General features: G+C 37.3%; 1 protein-coding gene across 5 annotated transcripts in view; it reads right to left on the reverse strand.

The window, feature by feature from the left end:
• Window positions 1-22585, reverse strand: part of SHANK2 (SH3 and multiple ankyrin repeat domains 2) — a 339586-nt gene that overhangs the window by 204564 nt on the left and 112437 nt on the right. For all 5 annotated transcript variants that reach the window (XM_032225503.1, XM_032225519.1, XM_032225512.1 and 2 more), the window contains 3 exons: window positions 15554-15863; window positions 12545-12714; window positions 1869-1982 (listed from right to left, as the gene is read on the reverse strand). In XM_032225503.1, the coding sequence (XP_032081394.1) occupies window positions 1869-1982; window positions 12545-12714; window positions 15554-15863 (594 nt within the window). The remainder of the gene's footprint in view (window positions 1-1868; window positions 1983-12544; window positions 12715-15553; window positions 15864-22585) is intronic.

Below are 22585 nucleotides of genomic sequence, written 5' to 3' on the forward strand. Positions count from 1 at the left end.
GGTACAATAATACTAATGAAGACACCTATGTTTAGTTCTGATCAAGGCCACAGCTAAATTTTAGTAGCTTGTCAAAGCATAACTTTAATATCTTAATTAGGAACTGAATATATCTTGAGAGTGTTTCCACACAAACTCTTCTCAGCATGATCAATCAAAAGAAATTTTGGCAACTATGCCAAAGGTCCTTCTCTCCTTAACAGATAAATAGAAGAACAAGGATTATGAATACTGCCACCTGTGAAATCACAGTTACTGCATAATAAACAAATCTTATCTTCTATTGTAGAGTATTTTATCTTATATATTTACTTTGTTTGTACACATCATTCTGCCCAACTAGGACACTTAGTGATATTATTATAATAAGTCAAATCAAATCTTTATTTCAATTATATACCAACGCAAGTGAACATAAACACAGTGAGAATTCTGGCCCTTCCAATAATAATAATCGAATTGACGAGATATAAAATATGTGTTGTAGTTATTTAGATACCAAACCTAAAAGTAAACAACATTAACACAATGCTAGTACAGTGTAAGACACTGAAGTGTGTGTGTGTAACACACACACACACAAACATTCTAATAAGTTTCAATACTAAAACAATAAAAACTATGAAATAAAAATATACTACAAGCTTAAAAAAATATAAGAAAGTAAAAAAACCAACAATAAAACAAGTATTAAAAAACAGAGGTCCTCCCATCTATTGGTTCTTGTTAGTGGTCAATTCATGATGGATTTTTCATACTGCAACTTTTAATAGAATGACTTCATATGTGATGAACAAATTATCTTTCAAAAGCAGTGGTGGGTTGCCAATTTTTTTACTGCCGTTTTGGGCACACTCCCGCGTCCGTGCGTAATACGTCTGCACATGAGCAGAAGCATCCTGGTAGGTGGGCAGAGCCTTCCGCTACCGCTACTACCAATTCGCCGGTGCCGGCTGAACTGGGAGCAAGCCACCTCTGTCCAAAAGTAATAAATAGACAGGGGATTCATCTATGCAACCTGGCAATCTCCCAAGTACAGTAGTGAGGAAATAAGAGCACTTTGAATGTCTCTATCAAAAGAACATGGTCATTTAAAATATACAAACTTCCTACAGTTTCTCTCCAAAAATAGCAAAGGGAGAGAATAACAACATGCCTAAAATAAAAGCTTTTCTGCGTTTTGGGAATTCTAGTTGTATAAGATACATGAGAAATCTTACTATATATTGGCAAATGTAAAAGGGGTATTTGTTCCTGTACCTAAACTAGCCTTGGATATAGAGTGCAAGGCTGTTTCAGCCAAGAAAAAGAACTTTATTATTCAAAGCTTTAGAATAATTTGAGGGGAGGAGAATAGCTTCACCTTATATAAGTAGTCCTCAACTTATTCATTTGTTTCAGTCTCATCTTAAATAAGTGAATATAATGAAAGTGAAGCTTTGTAATGTGAGAATAATCTTGTCTGATTAAAACAAGGTGACACTAAAATAGGCATTAAATGCATAAGCAAGAATTTGGCAGATTGATGCCATCCATATATCTTGGCCAATAACTTCTAGAAATTGCCCAAAGCGTTTGGAGGTCACCTCTTTTTGCTCATCACAGATTTAGATGCATATTCAAAGAAAAATGAATATTTTTTTAAAAAAATCATCCATAATTATTTTAAGTGAAGAATCAAATTGTGCATGCATTTAAGATTTTTACTGATTTCACATACTTCTAAAGAAATATCTGCATCATAATATAAATCTATAGTTTAAAAAAATTATAGTTACTTTTTTTTAGAGTAATTTCTAGTTCAGCACTCATGTACTTCCCCATGAAAAACTGTAAGCATAGTTTACTCTTGAATTGCATCATCTCACCTGGTTTACTTTCATTTGGCTTATATTGCACTTCCTCAACGCATTCTGCAGGAAACCATCCAACATGTCCCCGAGTACTGCCTTCCCAGAATCCACCCTCACCTATGTTCAAAACTAGAAAGAAAATAGGAAAATACGGTTCAGTTTTTTGTTGTTTAATGTACAAATTTAAATAATAATCCCCAAACTTTAAATAGGTAGATTGCGCTCAATGCTATTTCAAATAGTGCAATATTCTATTCAGTGCAAATTATAAATTGATATTTGGTCATGTTTAATATAAGACCAACTTCTGTTACTGTTAGACTGCATTGAGGTTACTATATGTACAGTTGTGGTTTTAGCCACTAATTGTCATGTGAGCAAAATGGGAAAAGAACAGTTCCATTTGAGGTATTTGAGAAGAATTTCATTTGAAAGAATGGTAACAGAATGTAGGAGATAGCAAGTACAGTTTGGATGTATGCTTATCCTCTAGTTTGTCCTTTGTTTACTTAATTTACTTATTTTAAATATTTATGTAATCTATAGTATGGCAGGTCATAATCCATTAGAATTCAATAAAAATCACTAAAGCTACATGAAGTTAACTGCAGGATGAACTAGACGATCTTGTTAGCACATCCTGAATTAGGTAATAAAGAAGTTTTTGTCAATGTACAATAAGCTTACTTTTAAGAATTATACTTAGATTTTTTATTGTTTTATTTTCTGTAACCACTCTGCAATTTGCTAAAAAATTAAATTTTATATATATTATTTTAAACTTTTGTTATATTTGATTAATAAACATATAAAAATTATGTTTAAAGGTTTTCATTGCCTATTTCTGTGAAACTAATTACCCTATTTCCCATAGAAATATAACTCTGAATAGTGTAGATTCAAATAATGCAACCATTTCATGGGATTTCTCATCAGCACTATTTGAGATGCATCTGTAATAATGTTTGCAATAAACTAAGGACACAATCAATAATTAATTTATATAAATGATAATTTATGCTCAAGTATGAACAACAATGCAATATAATATAAGCATTTATATACAGTATTCATACTGTACTAATAAAACATGTCTTGACAAAGAATTAAGGAAATTAATTTAAAACATACTTAAAACTAAAATAAATAATCTAATATAAAAGGTGCCTTTACATTCGAAGCATTTTTCACACAATTAGCAGAAGTTCCTTCAGTGAATCTTAAAACAGGTTATCAGAAATTCCAGAAAATGAGTCTTTGAACATTCAGTGAGACTTCGAAGATACTGCTTCAAAGTAAGTGTTACATGAATTGCAAGTTAAGCCTTTTATAAACTGGGTTGGAAATGATACCACTTAATTTTATTCAAAGGAAAGGCACTTGTGCCAATGACTAACAGCTTTAGTTGAAAAGCCATGTTCATACAACCCACAATCAGTATAAAGTACATTTTTGAATTCTATAAAAATCTTCACTGCTAAAGAAAAATGACAATGTTAACACATGTTCTTAAAAGACTAAAAGTGCACATAGACATTACTTTTTAAATGTGGGCACTGTAAAACTGACAGCTACAAAAACATCACTAAGGATTCTTTTTAAAGACACTTGACAGATCTTAATAATTGCTCCCTTGCCTTGTGTGAATCTGATTGGAATATTATAATGTTTCTCTCTTATTCTTCCTCAGAAAAGCACATTCCCTTGCACCAAAGCCTACGCACTATTGTTAAGTATATTTAATTTTAATATATGTTTAATAAATCTTAGATATTATTAAATGTCAACATACATAATAATAAACATTATATATATATATATATATATATATATATATATATATATATATTCAAATTAATATATCATTCACATTCACATTACATATTATTAAATGTCAACATACATAATAATAAACATTATACATACATACATACATACATACATACATATTCACATTAATATATCATTCACTAATAATATATTACACTTAAATAGATATAACTTACCCTCACAAAATTTTCACTTTATCATTAATTTGTTCACATCCCCAGATATTTGTTTTCTTAACTCCCCCTTTCATCTCCTCTTTCATCTTTACCTCTTTCATCCATTTTTTAAAAAAGCTTTCAATATAATATCCAGTGATTTAGTCAATTTAGTATAATTATTCAGCTATTTAGTGCACAATTTCTTAAACTTTAAAATCCTGATGGTATAATTCTTCTCTTTGCAGATTGTTCTAGGAATCCTCTCTTCCCCTCCTGTTTTTGATGCTTTTCTGATAGTTGCCATTCTAATATTGTTATTCAAAGTGACAGTATCTCAGTTGCAAGGGAAAGAATAAAAGGCAAAAATTTTATTTTTTTCTATTATGTCTTCCAGTGCCCTTAATATTTTTATTTCAAATTGCAATCTCTAGTTACATTCAGCATCAGTCTGATTCATATTACCTTAATCTTTTGTTTTGTTTAATGTATCAATTGTCTGACTCTTTAATAGTAAAAAAAAAATGTTCCCATGAAAGTCCAGTTCATTTGTGCATTTTAATTCCAATTTTCTCAACAGCACTTTCATCACAAAATTACTTTTCAAAATAATTATTCCTTTTATCTGTTTTAAACCTTCTTGTTGAATTTTTTCTCAACAGCTTTGAAATCTTTAGAAGTCTTTTTTCCTTTTTAGTACAAAAACAATGTTGACCCATTATATGAAATTCTCTTATCCTGCCAATCAGAAAATCTCCATTTAGCTATAAATTAATTACATTTGAAAAAGGTTAAGAAATTGAGCCTTGTGCAAACCTTTTGTCCATATAAATGTCAACTTCCCCAGCTAAATCAGACAGGAAACATGACTAGGTGAACTAGATTTTTTTGTAATTTATTTACAACATTAATATAATAGTGTTTTTTAAGTCTGAAGTCTCAGATTACCATCACCCCATGTTTAAACATCTAATCCATTAGGATGGGTTCTTCTGAAGTTTTTTCTGCAACCATTAAGTCCTTGGGACTTCTCCTTTTCTTGGTTAATTGTTCCTAGGCAATATATCATTTCCTCATTTCCCAATGCCATCCTCATTAGACTGCATTACAGCTGTGAAGTTGATTGAAAATCTTCAATTCCCAGCAGCTCAATTCATGAGTCCATCACAAAAACCTCATTTCCTGCAGCTGTCTGGAGAGCACAAAGGCAATCTCACAATCTCTTCTTTATCTGGAAAGATAGTGGTGGCCAGAATTCACCATATGACTGCTGAAGTCCACTGCAATGCTGGTCCACTCCTTCAGGGATGTCTAGTCCACCATATATTCTTATCTGGAAGACCTACTTTTCCAATGTCCAATTTTTTACTGCCATAGGTTGTCACCATTTTTTAAAATAAAAAATGCCAATTCTGATCTTGGTAGATATAGAAACATCATAGCATTTGAATATGTTTCTCAGGAAGTTCGTTGTCATGCCACCAAATGCCAGTCTTTAGTGTCTTTCTTGATTGTTAATTTATTAATTGATGGTTGAAAACAATAGTTATCCATCACTCCAATATATTTATTATCAATTTTAAAGCTGGTTGTGAAGTTTACCTTTAATAATCAAGCTTCAACTGTCTGTTTTTTCATTCCTTGAACTGTTCAACTGTTCATTTGAAGATGTAAAATCTGGGCAATTAAATTATGAGAGAGGAAACTGAAGAATATTTTGTAGAAGCCATTTAAGAAGCAGTCCAGTAGCTTACTATGAATCACATTTATCTCACAAAAGATAAAGTTGTAGATTAAGTTTAGCAATACCACTTAGGTTTATATACCACTTCATAGTGCTTTACAGCTCGGTCTCTCTAAGCAGTTTACAGAGGCAGCATATTCTCCCCAACAATCTGGGTCCTCATTTTACCAACCTTGGAAAGATGGAAGTCTGAGTCAATCCTGAGCCAGTGAGAATCGAACTGCTGGCAGTTGTCAGAATTAGTCTGCAATACTGCATTCTAACCACTGTGCTACCATGTCACATAAATTGGTTTATATTGATAATATTGTTAATTTAACATAGCAATGTAGTAGGAACAAAGCAATAAATGTTAAATTATAGCAATATCTGAGTTAGATATTGTCTAAGATTCCACCTTGATCACTGGCATTGCTTTGGTGGGAAAAACACTCCCACCATATATCAAATTTATTTTTATCAGCTGTGGATTTCTTTGTGTCATGGGTGTTAGACAGAAATGATGTCACTGGGCATGACTAATGGCTCAAAGTAAAGAGATATATTTAACTAGATTACCTAATGGTTTGTTAATTCAGTAATTTATATGTATTTTTAAATCTTTACCTGAACTTGACCCAATTTCAGCTTTCTTGGAACTATGTCTACCCTCCAAATCATTTCATGCATGATTTAGGCTTGTCTAGCCATGTATTTCCAGATACATTAAACGACAACTGCACAAATTACAATCCAGCATAATAAATGGATATTAATTAGTGTGGCCCTGCTCTGACCTTGCCCCATTCATTCCCAATATGGTATCATGTAATACTGTTGACAATAAAATACATTGGGAGATGGAAAACTGTGAAACAAGAAACTAGGAAATTACCTCATTGGCATAATGTAGGAACACAAGAGGAGAAAGTGCTACATATACCAAATATCAACACCACAGTATACTCACCTCCATCATCAATTCCTTATTCATGTTCTATAACTTTTTTTTAAAGGAATGCTAATAAATGTTCTATTTTGTAGTTTGTTGCAAGTGCTGATTTTAGAATATTGGTATGGATGGAACAGAATATAACTGGATGTTTTGATCAGGAGTTCGGGGCCTCCATGATAACCAGGTAATTTCTGACCTGACATATCCAAGCAAGCAGGCTACATGCTGGACCCTGTCTTTTGCCTAGGAATACCTGTGTTCTGACTTGGACATGGAAGGTATGACATCTAGCGCTTTGTTCGAGTCAGATCAGTTCCTGGCTCAGACAATACTAACTACTGCCAACAGGTATTTAGTAGAGTTTTTGAGTGAACTGACAAATGGTTTTACTGAGTACTTGGTCAAGCTTTAGCAGCAGGAGATCTCTTTTTGATTGCCTTTGGAGCTCTCCCAGACAATATCTGGAGAGTAAGCTGACAGTGTATGTTTTTTTTATATATACATTGTTCTATTTTTATTTTGAATTTAATTATTTTGCTTATCACAGGAACTTTAATTGTTATAATGTATGCTGTTTCTTACAACTGTTAACTGATAACAGTCCCTATGGATTAGGACACTATATGAATTTAATAAGCAATTTTTTACAATAAACTAAACAAATCTTAAACAGTGCATTAGTTATTGGAAAATCTCCTAATCCTGACACTTTGCAAGTTTCCTGCCTAAAGGCTCACCAACTATATCTAAACTACGAAAACAGATATAAACACATAAACCAATACATGTATAAATGTATAAATATTTATACATCCGTATTTTTATGGCTCTTCTTTTATAAGTTATTGCTAATATCATTATGAAATATTATGGTTTCGTAGATGGACACATAGTATATTACACATAATTTTAGTCACTATTTCCCACAAAAAGTGATTAAATTTCATTTAATTAGGATAAGCTTAAAACACTGTAGAAGTTTTAGGTGATTTCCAAAGGCATCAGTACAATCTGTTTAAATCAAACAACGGTGAAGTGATCTATTATCTGAATTAATAAACTGGGTTCCAAACTATGGCAATGCAAATTGCAATTTTCCATCATTCTGGAATGTGCTGAAGCTTGGATGGCCAAAGATATTATCTCATGTCCTAGACAGGATTTCAACCTATCTAAGACAGGAAACAGAATTTATATATATGTTATAAACACTTCGAAAATATGTTTGCATGGAATGAAAGAAGGCAATAGAAAACTAATTCTGCATTGTTGCCAAGAAAACTACATGGAAATGTCAGTGAAGACATCAGAATTCAAACTTGACTTTAAGAAGACTATTTTTAACTTATTACTATACACAGACAGGAATATATAATGAAGCAGATTAAGATACATGGCCACACTACAGGGCAACTGCTGGCATGGGTAGAAGATACAATCTCTGTTAAAATTGTAGAATTGTATATAACAACTATATTCATAGATTGTATCACTGGATACAATCTCTATTAAAAATTGTAGAATATGTAGAGTTGTATATTAATCATTGAAAAAGATAGCCCCACAGGCAGTCTTTTTCAATCAGGGTAAAGGGACATTATCCCACAAAAAGATCTAACAAATCTGCTTCTGTGAAAAGCACTCAAAAGATATGCTTTACGAAGGATGTTAGCACAAGTAAAACACATACCTTCACAGTGTAAAATCAGCCCCATCTTTTGGAAGGCTGTTTGAAAGATTATCCCTGCCTATCTGCCTTTCGTGGTGGTCTCAATGAAAATTCAGCCTTAGCATATGCAGATAAGCAAGGACAGAACATCACCACAAACTTTTCAAAGAGAATACAAATATTGTATTTAATTTCCAGGATCATGCCACTTAGAAAGAGAAGGCAAGAATGGACACTCAGAGATCAAGAGATCTGAGCTCTGCTGACCAAATTATTTCTTCTGCAAGGAGAAATAAAGCAACATAGCCCTTTGGCTAACAGATAACAAACAGATATTACAGCAACCTCTGACTAGAGATATGCTTTGAGATATCATCCACATACTCTGAAAAAAATTCTTCAAACTATTTTTGAAGAAGGAGGGCAGGGTAGGGCAGGCACAGCAGGAGGCAGTTCTTTCACTCCATTCGTTTAATGATCCACATGGTCACTTAGCAACTGAACCTTAGAGGGCTGGGGCAGTGGTCATTGAGAGAGGTGATCACACGGGTTCCTCACTTAACAATTGAAATGACTTCTGACTATATTGGGCAGGCTCCATTACAGTCATAAGTCGATAACTATTTCTTTCTGAGAAGCAACAAGAAAGAACGAGTGGACTCCTTTGAGGGATCAAAAGTACTTTGGCGATAAAATATAAGGAACATGAAAGCATATAAGAATCTATAGCAGCAGAGAGATGGCTAAGGTTGGAAGATCGGAAAAAGGATATTTAACTAAGATCCTTAACTTTAAACTTAAGATTTATCTGAATGATTTTATTAAGAGAATGCAGCATTTACATTGGAACCTCCCGCCTCTTTCTTTTCTCTGCAGTTTTTTTTACGTAATGGCTGGAAAATCTCTTTAAGACTAATGCACCATTTTTCAGGCAATGGTAGTTGGAGTATGAATTTGCAGCCATCAGCTTTCTCCATTAGAGCAAAAGTTCTTAGATCCAGAGCAAATTATGTGTTGAATACAACAGGCAATGGCTGTGAGTAGTGAAGCCAAAATCCTAGTTAAAGTTTTATCATCATACCCGTGAGAAAAGAATGAAAGCATTGCATTCACTATAATTGTTTCTCATGTCTTTTCCTCACTGCCAGGAATTATAGAAGAAGAAAAGAAAGGGGTGTAGTGCTGTGCTTTTCTCCCCACCCCCCTATTTTTCCAAATATGGTGATTTATTAGAATGCAATTATCATCATATATCAATAATGTTATGATAGTTGTGGATTGACATACTAGTACATCATACAGTATATGAAGGATGACAGATGGAGAAGATTATACTTTGGGAATCATTTATACTTTTCTAGTATTGTGATTACTAACTGAGAAAGCATATTGCTCTTGCGGCAACAAATGGAAACCATGATGGCCTGAGCACAGTTTTGTGTTATGCTGGTTATAACAGAACATATTAGTTAATCCATCTGTTAGCAAGCAGCTTCAAGCAAATGTTTCATTATTAATATGGGCCCTGCCCTTCTATCTGTTACTATAATTATTAAACTAAACTCTAATAACTATAGTAATAAATAGAGGGACAAGGTCATCTTTCTTTCCTTCCTTCCTTCCTTCCTTCCTTCCTTCCTTCCTTCCTTCCTTCCTTCCTCCCTCCCTCCCTCCCTCCCTCCCTCCCTCCCTCCCTCCCAGCCAGCCAGCCAGCCAGCCAGCCAGCCAGCCAGCCAGCCAGCCCACCAGCTAGCCATCCATCCATCTATGTAATATGGCTCTCCATCTCACAAGAAATGACTCTAGGCAGCATATCATTATTCAAGTAGGTACATTAAGTGTTTACTCAACAATGCTATTCTTTGTGACACCTTGACCATATCTTCTCTTTTGCAAATGCCCCTCTGCTCTCAATATTTTGAGGGTGTTTTCTTATCAAGAAAATATTTAGTTAAAAGAAAGCTATGTCAATGGATAGGTTGATTCAGCACTAAGGACAGCTCTTGAATGTTCATATTTAATTAGCATAGTTAATATAATTTTTATATAAATGGCCTATTTGTGGTTTTCATCAGTATAACCAAGATTTCTTAATGCAAATATTAACAATCATGATAAGCTGTATTACTTTGAAAAGTAAATAACATAGTATATATCATTTATCTCCTAATTCTATACCGTAAACACTTGGAAATAGATAAAACTGCTAATATAACACTTATATTCCAAACTGACAGTTGTGATAAGGGTCTGGAGGGAAAAATATACAAGAAAAATTAGGTGGTTCCAAGTATATTAAGCTTAAAGAAGCAAAGACTGAGGTGAGACATGATATCTACCTTCAAGCATTATTAAAAGCAGAAGACGGGACAAAATTATTCAGAAATTTAGAAATGACAGCATGAGAAACAATAGGATGAAATTACTAGGAAACAGATTTTGGTTGAACAGCAACAAAAAGAAGCCTCCTTACAACAAGAACTGTACAACAATGGAACAGACTTCTCTAGGAAATGTTCGACTATCATTTGATGGAGGATAGCTGTCAGAAACTCTATAATAGTGGATTATTGTATTGGGAAAAGGATTGGATCATAAGATCTCCTAGGTCCTGTAACTCCTGTCCAAACCTTACATGATTTTACAGTTGGATTATTTAATTATTTATCCTTACTTGATAAAGCCTTGAAGTTGTCGACCAGGTCTTGATTTAATTAGTCCTTACTCTTGAAGCAATTTTTGAAGCAGTTTTTAATCTTTAATTGATTGAGCTCATTTCCTACTTCGCTGTTTTTACCTCATGTTTTTCCTTTTGCTTTTAGAGCAAATGCTGTAGATGCTGTACATTATTACATGCAAAGGTCATGCAGGTTTTGATCAATTTAACCTTGGCTGAAATGTATTCATGATCAAGCTGGAAATTTGATTTGAATTTACTTCTGGTATAGTTTGTTTTATCCATTAACAGTTCTAGGATGATACTGATCTGTTGTGGAAAAATAGCATTTCTCTCTTATCCTTTGCAGGTTGAATAGGCTGTCTAAACTGGGAAGCTACAGCAAACTAGAAGATTGGGAAGTAACTTCCTCACATTCACTGCTCCTGTCCAAGACTATTTCGTTTGTGTGTGTGTGTGTGTGTGTGTGTGTGTATTATATTCGCGTCTTTTCCCATGTAAGATTGAGATTGTCTTGGCAATGTTTTGGTGAGGTCTCACTCGCCATCCTCAGGCTGCTGTTTTTGGCTTAAAGAGTGGCCAGAGCTGCCGTCTTTGTATAAATCTTGGTGTGTGTGTGTGGAGTGCTGGCTTTGTTTCAGAAAGTGGATTGAATGGATGTGTGGCTGTATCATGATCATATTAGATTGGTGCTGATTGGTGCTGGCTGTGGGTCCGTTGTTGTTTTATGTTGTAATGGCCTGGGTGGTGGATGGGGCTCATTTGTTTACCAGGGCTGGTTTCCAGATGTCTGGTAGGCAGGAGGTATTGTCACTTTTATTCATGTTGTGGGGGTGTTCCTCTATTTTGATAGCTTCCATAATTATTCTCTTGTTGAAGTGTTCAGTTTTGGAGATTAACCTGGTTCCTTCAAAATTAATTTCATGTCCTATAGCTTTAAGGTGCTGGAAAAGGGAGGTAGTTTTTTCTTTTTTTTCTTACTGCATTCTTGTGTTCTGCAATGCGTGCATTTATTCTCCTGTTCGTTTGTCCTATGTATGTGGCAGGGCAGATTTTGTATGGTATTTTGTAGACTCCTTGGTTTTCGTTGGAGATTAATACGTTTGTGAGAGTGTGTAATTTGGTTTTCAGGTGGTCTTTGTCAGGTAGGCATTTGGTTCTGGAGATGAGGGTCTTGGCTACAAAGTTGATCTGTGCAGGGTGGTGATGGGATTGTGCGTTTAAGTAGCGGTTCGTGGTTTTTTTTTTCCGGTGTGTCCTAGGGAGCCATTGGGTTTTTTGTAAATTAGGACGTCCAGAAAGGGAGGTTGGTTGTTTGCTTCTATTTCCATAGTGAATTATATTTTTGGGGGTAGGCTGTTGAGATCTGTGAGGAAGATGTCCAGTTTTTCTTTCCCGTGTGGCCAAATCACAAAAGTGTCATCAGCATATCTAAGACAGAGTTTGTGTTTGTGTTCAGATTTATCTAAGGTGTTAGTTTCAAAATGTTCCATGTATAAATTTGCGATAAGAGAGGAGTGATCACTCTCAGGATAAAATCAATTTCAACTTTAATATCTGCCCATTTACGTAATAACCATAAGCTAAAAATTTAGATATATGAAATATTTTTATGTTCAGTGGCCTGCTTCAAAAATTTATACATGATTATCCACAAATTTTTGAAAAGAAAAGAAACTGACCTTTTACTCTGTCGCCTTTGTGCAAATGAATTTCCCCTTCTCCTTGAGGTTGATATGGCTTCACAACAATAAATAGTCTTCCAGGTACAGCACTATACAGTTTGCGTTTTTGACCCTGATAATCTAAAGCAGATATAATGTCCTTGTTGGCACTGGGATTATAATTGGCACTGAAAGACAGCAGAATAGAATGGTTTTATTTCATCTTTTAACACTCTTTATAGCATAGTTTACATTAAACAAAGAATTTGCTCCCAATTAACAGCATAAAATCATGCAGCATTATCTGCTACCAATCTAGCACCTTAGACATTTTTTAAACCAAAACTTTAGATAAGATTTTTAAGGAGAAAAATCAGTTAATTGCAGTATTATTATTTTGCACTAAAAGCATCATGAATTTCCGACACATTGGCTTTCTTTTGTGACATTTACTGTACTTAAAGCAGCTATATTGATCTGCTTTCCTCTTCTTCAGATGGAAGGTGTGTTTCTTAAAAATTGCTGCCCCCTGCAACCAACCACATTTCAAGAATTAGGCAGTATTGCTGCCTGAATAAAAAAAATAACACAGCAGGGTGCATGGAGCTTTCAGTTTTCTTGGGTGTCAAAGCAAGAAAGGATTTTTCTTGTTGCTGTTTCCCAGCCCACCTTCTGCCCGGATAAAGCAACAGGCAACGTCCTCTCCTGCTACAAGCAGCATGTGCCAAGACTCCACCAAGGTCCTTCTTTCTTCCTTTTAATTCAATACTTGCATTGGGAGAGAAAGTTGTCTGTTGGTAACTCTAGTGCCGTGATGGCAAACCTTTGGCGAAGGTGGCATGAGGAGCCATGTCTGCTGGCATGCGAGCCATCAGCTTCAGCATGCATCGGCCAGCTGATTTTTGATCTTCTGGAGGCCCTCCGGGGGCCTGGGGAAGGCTGTTTTTACCCTTCCCAGACTTCAGGAAAGCCACCAGAGCCTGAGGAGGGTGAAAACAGCCTCCTCTGGCCCCCCAGAAGCTAGAAACAGATCATTTCTGAACTTCCAGTAATCCTGTTGTGCCCGTTTTTTGCCCTCCCCAGGCTCCAGAGGCTTTCCTGGAACCTGGGGAGGGTAAAAACAGCTTCCCCCCGAAGGAAATACCAAGCTCAGCTTGGAGGCGAGTAGTGCAACGTGCATGGGAGGGGGGGTTGTTGCTTTGCATTATGGGTTGCCAGCATGTGCGCATACTATCACGAGCCCACACGCTTGCATTTTTGGTACCCAACAACAAAAAGGTTAGCCATCACTGCTCTGGTGTCTTCTCTGTTCCTCTTCACTTCCTTCCCTCAATTTACCTATTCCTGTTAAAAGAACTACATCCCCTTTTACAACAAAGCTGCATCCATCATTTTGCAATTTTTTGATTAGCTTAACAGAAAAACAGAGTTGTTGGAGGTCTTCTAGTCCAACCCACTGCTAAGGCTTGATAGAAGCCATTCAATTTGTCGTCAATATTCCACAAAATGGGTATAGCATATATAACACCCCCCCCCCAAAAAAAACAACAAGCTGGTCAATGAAAAATCCAGTCTCTCTCTGGCAGTCATTGCAAACAGTTCACAGAGGTCCAGAATCTCCCAATCAGACAAAAGGATGTCATCCAATTGTAGACCAATTGGATCCCCGCAGTCCACTCACTTTGAAGGCCCTTCCTTAATGCATGCTAGAGTGTTCTCTTTTCTCATTTTCATGTTGGGATATCTTAATATGTTACATACCAGGCTGACACAGAGATGTGATCTCCCACTTCTACTAACTATAATGCTTAAAAAAAAATAGAAAAACTGGAGATGAGAAATAATTCTTTCCCCTTTCATTTCTGAAATTATAATGCAAATTGAGACCCACAAAAATACCCTGCAGTTTTTAAGGTAAAGGTTTCCCTCGTACATATGTGCTGGTTGTTCCTGACGCTAGGGGCAGTGCTCATCTCCGTTTCAAAGCCGAAGAGCCAGTGCTGTCCGAAGACATCTCCATGGTCATGTGGACTGCATAACTAAATACTGATGGCACACGGGACTGTGTTACCTTCCCACCAAAGTGGTCCCTATTTTTCTACTTGCATTTTTTTCATGCTTTTGAATTGCTAGGTTGGCAGAAGCTGGGACAAGTAATGGGAGCTCACTCCGTTACATGGCACTAAGGATTCAAGCCGCTGAAGTGCCGACCTTTCTGATCTAGAAGCTCAGCATCTTAGACACTTAAGTCACTTAACCCTTAAATACACATCACCCAAACACAACCTACATCCCTAATAACAGAGAATTTGGAGGGTGCATGCTACTTACAAGCAGTCTAACTTGTGCAACTTTATTCACTTTGCAAATGAGCAAAGTTCCTTCTGTCTCCTGAGTCTCCACATAAAGCAGTAATATTAGTGAGTGGAACAGATACAAAATCCATAGAAGGGCTAAATCCAAACTTTCTGTATCAGACTATCAAAGTTTCCAGGGGAGCTAGTCTGGAAAACTAATTACAAATTCATTCTTGTTTCTCCTTTCCATTAAAAAAGAACCATTAGCTAGCTCCATGGCAGCTTCCCAGAATCTTTCAAGCTATAGGTAATATCCATATCCTATGTCCCATTAGAATTCCAACCAAGGCAGCAGGAAGAAGTGTTTATTTGTATTCTTTTGGGGAATGACAAATATTTGTGTGGAAAAAGAATAGCAATAGCAATAGCAGTTAGACTTATATACCACTTCATAGGGCTTTCAGCCCTCTCTAAGCGGTTTACAGAGTCAGCATATTGCCCCCAACAACAATTCAGGTCCTCGTTTTACCCACCTTGGAAGGATGGAAGGCTGAGTCAACCCTGAGCCAGTGAGATTTGAACAGCCGAACTGCAGTCAGCTGAAGTAGCCTGCAGTGCTGCATTTAACCACAGCGCCAGCTCAGCGCAGTAGTTAAAGGCATAGAGGAGGTGGTATAATAACAGAATTGCAGAAATTCTCATTTTAAAAAGACCAACAGTGCAAAGTTACCTGATGTGCCGTTGTTGCTGCTGGCGCTTTGCATCCTCTCCTAGCCTATTTAATGATGGAGAGCGGCTCCGAGATGATGAAGTGTAACTTCCCACAGTTTTTACAGTTCCATTAGGATTATTCTGCATCTGTTGGAATAGGTGAGGCGAAAGGCTACGGTGTGAAGAGGGTAAAGGGGAGGCTGACCAGTTAGGAAGATTGATGTTCAAATTGTTATCGCTATTAGACCGAAGCAAGAGGCGAGGTGTGGCCAAAGTGCTGTGAGGTTTCCGTCGTCTGTTTGAGTAAGTGGGAGCCTCTCTGAATGGCACTGCAATAAAATAGAGAAAAGCATTGATCTTTTAAAATCACTTACTCACCTTGCAAACATTTCAGTGGTATTTTAATATCCTTTTAATTTTTCATATAGAATATTAAAAGTGGGATTGCCTATTCAGGTGAACATTGCAATTTCATTTAGAGAGCAATTAAAAATCATTTCCACTGGAAAACTTTTAAAAATGAACTAGATTTAATGAGATTAGTATAATCTTGAACTCATTACAGGTACTCTTGGACTTATAACAACAATCGGAATCAGCATTTTCATTCCTAAATTAGGTGGTTGTTAAGTGAGTCAGGGCCAATTGTAAATCCTTATTTGCCATGGTTCTTAAACAAATCACTGCAGTTAAGTGAAACACATGGTCACTAAGTGAAACTGACTTTCCCCACTGAATTTGCTTGTTGGAAGCCAGTTCAGAAAGTTATCTTGTGATAAGGTGGAAGAGAGACAGACCGACAGAGACAGAGAGAGAGACACACATACAGAGAGAGAGACAGAGACAGAGAAAAAGAGACAGAGACAGAGACAGACAGAGCAGGGAGAAAGAAAGAAAGAAAGAAAGAAAGAAAGAAAGAGAAAGAAGGAAGGAAGGAAGGAAGGAAGGAAGGAAGGAAGGAAGGAAGGAAGGAAGGAAGGAAGGAAGGAAAGAAAGAGACTGCAATGGTTGCAAATACATGCCAATTGCCATGTGCCTGAACTTTGATCACATGACAGTAGGGAGGCTGAGACAGTCATTAAGTGTGAGGACTAGTTGTAAATCACTTGTAATTTCAAGTCACGAAACAAATGGTTTTAATTCAACGACTATCTGTATCTATTACAGAATACTGTAATAGTATAGAATTATTGTTCAAGAATAAAGAATTGGAAGTTAAAACTCAACAATGAAGATCAAATATCTGACCAATGAATGATGAGCAGTATGAATAGTTTCATTAAAAAAGAAGAAGTAAATGTTATAGTATGGCAAGAGAAGACAGCTTGTCATCCTGCAAAATAACTTATTTATGACAGAAAACAACAGATTTTTCTCACCCACAATTGGCCCTTTAGCTATGCTAACTTGCTTCGCAGTTACAAGAAACACAGAATAAGATACAAGATTCCACCCTAGAGATATCGCCTCAAGAGAAAGAGGTTAAAAGGAACAAACAAAATACAACTATCCTCATGCAGGACTTTTCATTTACTGACTTTTCTGCAAATCCAGGAGTGTCAAGTTACATAAGGCTCTCAGACTGACCTCCACCAGCCTGACCTCATTACCCGGTACTGCAATTTCATACTGCCAAGCAAGTGCCCTCCTGCTGCTCCCTTGAATAAGGGGAGGATGTTCAGCTGTCCAACGGAGTAAAAATATTGGTTCCAAAAACACAATAGCCTCTAATTCCGTTACATGGGTGATGCGGCAAAGCCACCCTTCTTATCACTCCCAAAAATGGAAGAAGGTGATGGAGGGATCTAGACGGGAGACACCAGATGGTAGGACAAAATGAAGCTTCCTTGATACTAGGGAACCAGTTGCTCTGTCTCTTTGGGCAAGCTCAGCAAAACTGATTAATTATAGCATTTGCTCTGGAGCAACAGCTGTACTAAAACTTAATCACATGGCATCCACGCAGCATCATGAGAAACAACCGTGCAGGTGAGATCTCAGCAATTTTGTTTGTGGAAGGAATCTGAGTTTTTATCCACAGAACATTTGTTATAAAATGTATTGGCTTTGCATGATGGCCTATGTTCAGGAGGCTACCCAGCACGCAAAGTTCTCACCTTTTTCAGAATTACGTGTTGGTTATCTGCTGAACCCACAGAAACTATGACCCCTTTTAAACACAGCCGAAAATGTATTTCCACTGGTGAATCTATTATGGCACTTGTTAAAGAATTTTCGGTTAACTTCACTCATTCTCACTGAATCGTCGGGGTGTGTGTGTGTGGAAATATTTAAATAAATACTCAGATCGTTGTTAAATATTAATAATTACAACATGAAAAGGAAAAAGAAAACCTTTTTTTTTAGAAAAATGGAATCAAATAATTATAAGCTAGGCTGAACTAGCATTCAAATTTCAGTTCCACTTATGCAAAATTCATATTTAACAATTTTATTATCATCATCTCTTACAAACAACAAGAGAGAGAGTACATAAATATTAGGACATGAACAAAAATGAAGGCAAGCACCTCAAATGGGCAGCTGGTATAAAAGAATATTACAGAAAAAAGCCACGCCCTGCAATAACCCTTGAATCTTGTTACCAGACCCTATGAAACACTGCGTTAACCTAATATTTCCCAAGATCAAATTTCATATGAATTAATACTTTTAAAAATTGTTTGAAAAACATAAAACTTTTAAATTGACATGAAAAGGGAAATCCAATAAGGATCAACACTTGTAAAGGGAATTATGTAAGTCCATTTATCTTTTCAGACATGTCTTCATCACTGTTCCCTCTAAGGTGCGCGGCTGCGCGGCCGCGCACGTGGCAAGAAAACACCGTGCAGCCATTTCTAACTGCGTGCAGTGATTTCTGTCACAGGCTCCAGAAGCTGGGGGGAATATCTGCTGCCGCCTCCTCCTCCAACAGCACTGCCGGATTTGCCGCCAACACTGCAGCCGAGGTGAAGCCTCCAAAGCTCCCGCAGGCGCCCCTGCCCATGGCAGCGACGGCGGTGCCTCCCCCTCCATGCAGAGCACCTGAGCTGGCCCCCGCGTTATCCCTCCCCCTTCCTCCTCCGCCGTGCTTTTGAGGAGCCATTTGGCCGCAGGAGCTAGTAAGAAGGCGGCGGAGGGGGTGGGAGCAGGGAAAAAGGCCTCATGGCTTCTGAAAAGCACGGCGGAGGTGGAGGCGGCGGCAGGGGTAACCTAGAGCCCAGCTGAGGTGCTCCGAGCAGAGGGGGAGGCACCGCCGCCGCTGCCATGGGTGGGGGCGCCTGCTGGAGCTTTGGAGGCTTCACCTCGGCTGCAGCGCTGGGCAGCAAATATGTTGGTGCTGTTGGAGGAGGAGGAGGAGGAGGAGCAGGCGGCAGCAGCTATTCTAGTGGCGGCGGGGGCTCGTTGGCATCTTCAGCGGCAGCCCTGCCCCCTGTGAAAAAACTCGAAGATGGAGCAGATCCACGCAGATGACATTGCTGCAACATGACTGGAGGAGGAATTCTGGGAGTTGAAGTCCACAAGCTGTCAGGTTTGAAGATCCCTGGGTTTTTTTTCCTAAAGGGTTAGGGGTGCAAGGGTCTTGTAATTTGACAGCTTTAAGACTTGCATGCTTCAATGCCAGAGTTCCTGAGCCAACATGACTGGAGGAGGTGTTCTGGGAGTTGAAGTCCACAAATCTTAAAGCTGTCAGGTTTGAAGACCCCTGGGGTTTTTTTTCTAAATGGTTAGGGGTGCAAGGGTCTTGTAACTTGATAGCTTTAAGACTTGCATGCTTCAATGCCAGAGTTTCTGAGCCAACATTTTGGTTGCTAAGCAGGACCGTTGTTAAGTGATACTGATATTATATAACACTTAATTAAGCGGGTACCTTGAATAAACATAACTGAGTTTCAAATAATACTGATTTCGTTGTTGTCTTAGATGACATCTGTGAAAAAAATTCACGTGCTCAGGCATGAAAATATGCCGCTCAAACACTATATTTTTCTGCTCACACTGAAAAAAAATTAGAAGGAACATTGGTCTCCATTGTATCTCTTCTTTCCCAGTGACAAAGAACTTCAACTGTGTACTATACTGCTGGTCCATGGCCTGGCATGTTGGGAACCAGGTCGCAGATATGCGGGCGAGCATGCAAGCACACAAAGCTGCATTTGCACAACCAGTGTTTGCAAACCCACCCACCCCACTCTGGTCTGCTGAACCAGAAAGGTAGAACATTGCTGTTCTATGCAACAACCTTCTGAAGCCCATCTGTACCATAATTCCAATGATTTCCCCAGCTGAGTGTTGGTAGAGATTATGAAACAAATTGTTGGTTTATTTATATATTAGAATTATGACTGCTTCCCCACAAGAGTAACAAATAGTTTATACAGCAACATGCCAAGTTTCCCCCTACACAACTCTACAATTAGACTGAAAGATACCAACTAGGCCCAAATCCAGATGTAATTCAAAGTGCTAGTTGTCACCTTTAAAGCCCTTCATGGCTTGGGACCAAGTTATCTGAGGGACCGTCTCTTGCCAATGACATCTACCTGACCCACTAGAGCAGGGAGGCAAGTAATGTTGCAGGTCCCATCCCATCCCATCCCCTCACTCTAACCCTAACCCTAACCCAACATGGGAAAATATGCAGAAATGGAGAAATTGACTACCTACATTCACAGCTGTAGACTCCTAGACTAACAACCATCCGTTTAGGGATAGTTCGAAATTACAACAGCACCGAAAAAAGTGACATATGTGATCACAATTTGGATTCTTTGGAAACCAGCATGTATTTACAGTAGTTGCAGTGCCCTGGGGTCACACTTTAGCAATATGTCATCTTCCCAGCCGGCTTTCAACAAGCAAAGTCAATGGGAAAAGCCAGATTGCTTCTGTTTACAGTATATTCTGCATTAGATTATATATCTTCATGAAGCTCTTCTTTTATTTTTTTGATTCCTTACTTTTTTACGATGCTTGTGCAATAATAGAACTAACCAAATCTCTAAAAACAGCAAAAATCCTACACGTTCTTTCTTTGTTTCAGAAGTTAAGATGTTCCTCTGGATGGGGAAACAATCTATATAAAACAATATAAAAACCCTGTAACCATTTCAAATAATTCAATATAAAAAGAAAAATAGCCTAACTGTTCCACGAAAACAGACAAGCCATATATTGGGCTTCAAACAAGAGAAAAGTCCAGTTTTAACAACTTTCCATAAGGCTAAAACAACTGGGGGCCTCCCAATCTCAGACAGGAAGGCGCAAGTGTTGGGACAGAGAAGGCATGCTTTTTCAGTCCTACAATATTATACTGTTTAATTAAAAAAAAACACCTAGGGTATGTCTGTTCAATGTATGTTGGATCTGATAGAATAGACAAAAGGCTAAAGGCTAAAACAACTGGGGCCTTCCTTCTGCCTGTATCTTAAGAAGATGATATGAATTTGTTATCAATATGACTCTGGCAAGCCTCTAAGATGTCAAAATCTCATGTCTATCATGATGCTGTTATGTAATTATTTCTTTACATAATACGTAAGTATTAAGTCCCATCTTTTTGTGACATCATGACATATGGCATCATTTGTCTCCTTTGCAGAAAACCTTGTGTACCTGTTTTCAGCCTTTTTTTTTAGTAATTAGGTCATGTTGGATTTGTGGATGCCCTGAATTTTTACTTCTTAACTTTTACAGAAGTAACCACTTTTCTATTTCCATTCGTTAATGAGCTAATGTAGTTCTGATATGTTCACAAAGATAGATGATTACAGGTATCAATATGCATTCTTTAAGAAACATCACCATTTTATTCATTAACTGAATTTCTTGAATTATTTCAAATAGCCAGAAACAATGTTTTGTATATGTAGCAACAAGAAATAAGAGCCCTTGGCAGCAACTAACTGACTTTGGTCAATCTTAAAAAGAGCTACGTATGAAGAGAATCTCCTACGTAGACCTGGTTAGCAGCTAAATGGAAGATGACCAAAAGCTCACAGGAGGAGAGAATAGACTAAAGAGCTTAAAAAACATCCTGGACAAAGACAATGGCAAACCATTACTGTATTATTGCCAAGAACACTAGAAATGTCCATGTAGTCACTCAAAACTGAGTATGCTTCATGAAAGATTTTACCTTTTTAGTAACTAAAATGACATACATCACTTTAGAACAAAATCATTATATCTTTATTTTTTCATTTAACACCTTCTGGACAATGATTCCAATTCATGACAGAGAAATGACCTTTCCTGTGAGTTGTTTTTTTTTTTTTTTTGGTTTGCATTCTTCCACAACATGCACTAACTCAAAGACATCCATGTTTATTCCACCTTAAATGAAGTTTCCTCACATATTCTAGACTGAATATTTAAACAAAACAAAAATGTTATTTCAGGAAACATCCACATGAAAAGTTTTGTCAGCTTGAGAGTAGCTCCAGATCTCAGTCTGTAATATCAGCAATCTTAAGAACTAAGCTGATTCATTTCTAGCTCAGCAACATTATAGTTGAAAATCCTGTAACTCCATTTTCTCCTATAATAAACTTTGCTCTCAGCCCTCTTCCCAGTTCTAGCACTCCAGGTCATAAGGGATATACTAGCCTGAAAGCTTTGATGTTGTTCCCTTTTCAGTAATGGAAAAGAAATGAGAAGAGATTAAATGAGTGAAAAAATGGGTTTGTCAAATTGCCCTTTCTTCTGTATCTGTGATGGCAAACCTATGGCACACATGCCACAGGTGGCATGCAGCAGCTTCTCTGTGGGCACGCGAGCTGTCGCCCCAGTTCAGCTCCACCGCGCATGCACACGCATCTCCCATTGGCCAGATGGTCATCAGGTCTCTGCTGTACTTGCATGTGGGGGGGCACGCACATTGCATTTTGGGGGTTCATGCGCACCCACACACGCTTTGGTCCAGAAAAGGTTAGCCATCACTGTTCTATATGAACCCAGCTTGTAAGGACTAGACTACTGGCTTGTTTCTTCTTCCCTATGATTGAACATTGCTACCATTTCTGAGTCAAAGTCATCCTGCTCCCAA

This window comes from Thamnophis elegans, chromosome 1 (assembly GCF_009769535.1).
Source record: "Thamnophis elegans isolate rThaEle1 chromosome 1, rThaEle1.pri, whole genome shotgun sequence".
NCBI classification, from domain to species: domain Eukaryota; kingdom Metazoa; phylum Chordata; class Lepidosauria; order Squamata; family Colubridae; genus Thamnophis; species Thamnophis elegans.